Below are 6,358 nucleotides of genomic sequence, written 5' to 3'. Positions count from 1 at the left end.
TCATTCAAAAGAATCCCAAACAAAAAATAGCAATTAAAAAATTAATGATCAAAACTGAAACAAAAAAATAAATTAGAGGACAACCATAATTTTTTTATTGAAGGGTAAAATTGTAAAGAAAAAAATCAATTTAACAAAAGGATAAAAAAATCAAAAAGAGTGAGGACCGAATTAAAATGAAAACAATAAATCACAAATTGGGATTGAAGGATAAAATTGAAAACAAATAAAGATTTTATGGAAGGGAAAAAAAATAAAAATCAAAAGAATAAGGACAATATCAAAAACAAATAATATATCATAAATTGAGATTAAATGGTGAAATTGAAAACAAAAAAAATTCTACAAAAAGGCTAAGAACAAAAATAAAAAAAATAAGGACCAAATTAAAAAATATATACAATGACTTGGAATTGAAAGATGAAATTGAAAACAAATTAAAATTCAACAGAAGGGTAAAAAAAATCAAAAGAATAAAGATCAAAGTTGAAATACCAATAACTAAGAGGACAATTTTGAAATTTTAAATGATCAGCCTAAATTTTGAGGGGAGGGGGGAGAAAATAGAAAAGAAAAAAAAGAAAAAAGCATTGTTAGTGACAAACTTTGCCACATTTGTCGCCACGCGCTTTCCAAACAGGAAGAGGACGTCGTGAGGATTCCAATGACAAGGTGAAATGAAGTTTTTGGCCCCTAGAAGATGTTACATGCATCATTATAAAGATTTAGACGTCTCCCACACGTACCAACAACTTTTCTATTAAATTATTATTTTATATTTATTAGACTTAATTTCCCTCAATTAACTTTATAATAAAAAAAAATTGATTTCAAGGATAATAAAATTATTTTACTGTGTAAAAAAATAAAATGACTAACAAAACCCATTGATGCCAGCTCTAAAATATTTACCTTTTAGGGTAAGTAAGTCATTTTATTCTTTGTAAAAAAATGAAAAGATAATTTTATCCTAAAAGTATAGTTATTGTAATAAATTCATAAATATACGAAGAATGATATCCACTGTTGAAAATCACCATTCCGTTTTAGTTTTTTTCTTTAATTTTAATATCCATTTTAAAAACATAATGGATGATAGTAACGAAGAAAAGTAAGGTCACTCACGAATTAGATTTAAGCTTTAGAAAGAGTATTAAAGAGAAATAATTCATAAGAGGAGTTTGGATTTTCAACGACTGAGTAGCCCAGGAGAAGAGGAAAGAAAGTATTTGCAAGAGTTTACTAAGGTATTAAAGATTGGAGTTATATATTCCATTAAAATTGTCAGCTAATTGTCGACCTACATTCGGCTCTCAGGACGGTCTTAAAGCCCATCAACTCTCAAGAAGTATTTATGCATCTGCATTTCTCTTGTAAGTCTCCAGCCAAACCGAGAAAATCACATTGATCTCTGCTCTTTTTCATTTATTTAAATTAATTACTTTTGAAATTATTTAAGATTTTTAAGAGCAATTTCTTGAGTTTAAAACCTTTTAGTTAATGCACACATTTAATTAGCTAATTCAGCACTACCATTTGATATTGATTCGGATAAAGACTAATCTAGCCCTAATTAATGTTAGAAAATAAAATAAATTATATTTTGAAATCTTATCTAAGAGTTTAAATTATTAGGTTGAGATGGTTCTTTGACGTGGTATCAGAACCTTGATGACCTAGTGATCACGAATTCAAATCTCACCACCCCCATTTGTTTTACAAAAATCAAGCATAAGGTAATATGAGTTTATATAAGTTTCAAGTTCAAAGCGTTTTCACTTGAGAGAGTGGGTTAGAGAATAAAATAAATCATATCTTGAGACTTTACCTAACAACTTAAACTATTGAGTTGAAATGATTATTTGAAAATTAAAACATTAAAAGATAGCATTTGAAGTTGAAATGCCAGGGCATTGAAGATCTAAGATTTTGGCAATTAATCCTATTTTAAAATGTTCGTAAAAAACTGTTTCAAAATATTAAAATAGTGTTCATAACATCTTTTTAAAAAACATCTTCTATATATCTTTTTTCTTTTGATTTTAATATATAAATTTTAATGTGTTGATTATATATTTCTTGATGTCACCATTCACCATTGAATATCCATCTTTCTAGTATTAAAGACCATTGAAATAATTCTCTCAACCATGCATATAAAATTTTAATATCCCAAATCCATTTTAAACCTAAAAAAAATGATGACGTCGTCCTTAGGGACGTGTTACATATCCTACTCGGAAGACCATGGTAATAGGAGCAGGGTGTTACCTGCGTAGGGAGAACACCTGTTTACTTTCAATTAAAACCCTCAAATTTGGGAACTATATATTCAATTTAAAACTGATAATGAGATTGCATCTACCAAGGCAGCTTAGATAGCCAATAATGGGCGTGGTTCAATTCATATATTAATAAAATAAATGTCTGATTCAAATAAAATCATTAATGTATGCTTTTATTTCTTAAATAGCAATGTATGGTCTGAAGTAATTGCTCATCGGATAATGAATCAAGAGCCGCAGGTTCACTTCATTGAATTTGGAAGCAGCCGCATTTTCTTACCATTTCAAGGTATATACATAGATTGTGATTATTTTTGCGATAAAATTGTGTTTTTTAAAAAATTATTTTTTTTTGTTTTAAATTAGTTTTTTTATGTGTTTTTAAATTTTTTTTGATGTATTAATATAAAAAATAAATTTAAAAAAATAAAAAAATTATTTTTATACATTTCCAAACAAATTACTTTTTATATTAATATTAAAAATAAAAAAAAATATTTTTAAATATTTTTAAAAAACACTATACATCACAATACAAAATAAATCACGAACTAAATATTAAAACTTAACCAAGTCCAGCATGCTGTCTATAATTAACTAATAAATCAAAATTAATCCTTTGACTACGATATTGCATGCATAAAGGAATGTTTCTTAACTCATATTTGGAGACTCAAACTTAATCCTTTCACTACGATATTGCATCTCAATCTAATAACGTAAATGAATAGTTTTTTTTATTATATATTATCTAAGCTAGTACATCTTTTTTCAAATTTCAAAATCTTTTTAAATTTGAAATTTATAGAAATTTACCATTATTTTGTATTTAATATGCTTAATTTAATTAAGGAAGATGATAAGATTCAAACACAATAAATAATTTTATATTAGTCTAGCACACTTATTCAAATGAAAAATATTTTGACTTGAAATTTGCAAAAAAATATAATATTTCAAGTTGTATTGCATGAGGTGAAATTAACCTTGCCTCATTGATCATTATATACGCAGAACACAAAGGGTCCAATCAGGAAGATGGATAAGAAGACATCAAATATGCAGGGATACAAGCAGAGCTCCTCCAGACCTTGGAGTGCACCTTGAGGATCTCTCTAGCTCTCTCCTTGCTCTTTAAACTACTATCCACTTGCAAAATCAGGCACAACTTGGCCACAGCACCAACCTGCAACATTTCTTGAAGAACCCTAGAAGTTGCAGAAAACCTGCAAATGGAGCACAGAATTCTCACTGCCTTATCACTTGCAACATGAGAGACCCTAAGTATTTTCTTGGAAACAACTGCGAGTCCTGCCCCGTGCTTCAATAACTCTGCTCGTCCATCAGCACAACCACAAAGCAGTTCTAAAACAGCTAGAATAAGTTCACAAGCTCTCTTGTCTGATGTATCAAGAAGAAGCTCGATCAAGACAGAAACTGCACCACCTTCGACGGCTTTGATTCGGTTTCTTCCCCATGGACAAATTTCCACGAGAAGCTTCAATGCTGCCTTTGAGGCCTGTTGTGAGATCTGATCATCAAGTACGCGTACTATCTCGACAAACATTTCCGGTCTGATACTAATCAAATGCGTTGGATCTGCCACTTCGAAAACGGACTTCAACAACATTGTCGCATAAGCTCTAGATTGATAGCTACTATGCTTCAAGATTTGCAGCAACGACTCTAGAAACCGATCGCTATCGTTGATTATCAGATTCTTTAATTGCCTCTGTGATATTTTGAGATGATAAAGAATGTTCAATGCTTCATCACTTGCCCTTGTGAACTCCGATTCATTATCATCGCTGTCTATCTGAACTGAAGTAGAATTATCAGTTTTCAAGATCGAAGCCAAGAAATCAACTACACCAGCTTCCTCTAGACAGCTTCTATTCCTTTCACTTTCAAGCGTGATTGATCTAAGCCTTCGTAGACTCTTGAGCAGCAAGTGTGGAAATTTCTTAGCATCATTAAGGAGTTTGGAGATCTGGGCTCTGTCAGCGAGTGGCTTTGGAGTTGGGATTCTCTCGATACCGAACGAGGCATTGAGGGTGCACCATGCTTGGATCAAACGACGAAGGGTGTGGTTTGGGGTGAGATCTTTGGTAAACAACTCTTGCTTTGTAACAGGGCAAGTTTTATTTTTGCATGAAAATAACCATTTCTCAATGTTCTCTCTATCATAGGTAATCCCAGTTGAGACTGTAACTGGATCTCTCATGAGTTGAAGGGAAATTGGGCAAAGAAAATGATAAGGAACATCGATTTGATCCATTTTGAAGAACAGAGAAGAAGCAAGCTTAACAATACACAAACAAAACTAAAAAAAGAGAAGCTGAAAGAATATGATCAAACGTACCAAGAGTACTGATCTTCTTGATCAATAAATGAGAATATAGAAAAATTATACTAAAAAGGGCTCTAACTTGAATATCAAAACTCAAGAAACAAAAATAGCACTTGAATGGCCGAAAGGAGGTAAGGAGAGAACTCTACCATTAAAAGCTGGAAAATGGAATTTCTTGAACGGATTTGTTTAACTTCCAAACTTGTCTACTGGAAGTTGCAAGATAGCTTTTTATCATTCAAAGTTGTGGGGGGTAGGGATGCGGTTTTATATGTGTGTGGAAGTTGTTGAATCCAACGAAAGTCAGCACACGGAAAATCAGAGAGGGCATTAATCTTGGACCTTTTCCAAGGTTTTGGAAGAAGAAAAGCTCAAAAACTAAGAGTTGACTTTAGATTTAAATAAAGAAATGAATGAATGGGAGACTATTCCCTTGTATTGAGACAAGAGTCGGTGTTGCAAGGTGTGCTCTATGTGTCCTAGATGGGCCTTTGACTTTCATCATTTTTCAATGACAGAAGGCGTCCAGATCATTAGATGTGGTGGATGATGCATGGATGGTGCCGGCAGCTTCTCATGCGCCTCATGGGGTTTCCTACGCATTAACTTCACGTGTTGCTGTCTTAGCTCTTAATTGCTCCTATTTTCGATATTCCTATTTTCGGTTTCTTAACTAGACAGGTAATATTCCAAGGATCTGGTCCATTTAGGGAAGTTTGAAGTGTTTTTTTAAAAACACCTATTGTTTGACTAAGTAATCTTTAGGTATGGAGAAGGGTGCAGCCTGCCTGCATTTCTAAATCAAAAAACATCGTCGCGTTGATGTTTTTTGTTTGGAATATTGCGGACTGCACCCTATTATAAACAGATTTTAATAACTATATTATGTTTAAATTTATAATAAATATTTATTTTTTATACCTAAATAATTGAGGGATGCTATTGAACGTGTATCAGTTAGGAGTTTCCAAAAGACGTGGTGTGATGACAAAGAACTTGAGATCTGCATAGCAGGTCTCGAGTTCGAGTCAGGACGTGCACTTCTTGTGAGTCTGAGACATTCGGGGTTTTACTCGCTCACCTGAACCTATAAAATACGTTTTCCGGATGATAGTGTTTCCTCGAATCCAATAAAAAAAAAAATACCAGTTAGGGAAATGGTCTTGCAATGTTTGGTCTTCCTAAAATTTTGACATGGCCTGGCTAATGATCCTTTAATTTTTTTTTTTTTTTAATCCGGACCTTGATGACCATTATATATTCAGATTTTACCTCGTCATCAATCAATACAACATTCCAGAATATGGGATTGATCTATCCTTGTTATGTGATACTCCGTGAATTGTCCTTAATTTCCTTTGTAAAAGGGTTGGTACCGTATGTTATATCATACACAAGTAGTTATAGTCTAGATGATTTGTATTCGGTAGCTTTCTATGATAAAATAAGTTGGACAAATTGGGTAATTAGTATAGAATTTTTTTTTTAAAAAAAAGTGAATAAACACAAAAATAAAAAGTTTTGGTAAAATAATATATTTTAAAAAATCATTATTCAGAAACATGACGTATAATTAATTGTTATTTATTTATAATTACGTGGAACACTTTTTCCTAGCTTTTACTTTTAAAAAATCATCTTAATTCAAAAACTTAAATTATTAGATGAGATTCCAAGATATGATTTATATTATTCTCTAACATATTTTCTTAAGTGAAAGTCT

At 31.6% G+C, this 6,358-nt stretch overlaps 1 protein-coding gene across 1 annotated transcript; it reads right to left on the bottom strand.

Annotated features, from left to right (window-relative positions):
* Positions 1-3,150: 3,150 nt before the first annotated feature.
* LOC7475137 (E3 ubiquitin-protein ligase PUB23) lies at positions 3,151-4,891 on the bottom strand. The gene has a single exon (XM_052452603.1). It carries the CDS (start codon positions 4,561-4,563, stop codon positions 3,316-3,318), a length of 1,248 nt encoding a protein of 415 aa, XP_052308563.1. The 5' UTR covers positions 4,564-4,891; the 3' UTR covers positions 3,151-3,315.
* Between the last annotated feature and the right edge of the window lie 1,467 nt (positions 4,892-6,358).

The sequence above is a fragment of the Populus trichocarpa genome, chromosome 1 (assembly GCF_000002775.5).
Source record: "Populus trichocarpa isolate Nisqually-1 chromosome 1, P.trichocarpa_v4.1, whole genome shotgun sequence".
NCBI lineage: Eukaryota > Viridiplantae > Streptophyta > Magnoliopsida > Malpighiales > Salicaceae > Populus > Populus trichocarpa.
Note: the sequence above shows the minus strand (reverse complement) of the source record. Positions and strands in the feature narration are given on the sequence as shown.

Coding starts and splice junctions, on each gene's coding strand:
- LOC7475137 (XM_052452603.1), bottom strand. CDS start 4,563: ATGGATCAAATCGATGTTCCTTATCATTTTCTTTGCCCAATTTCCCTT.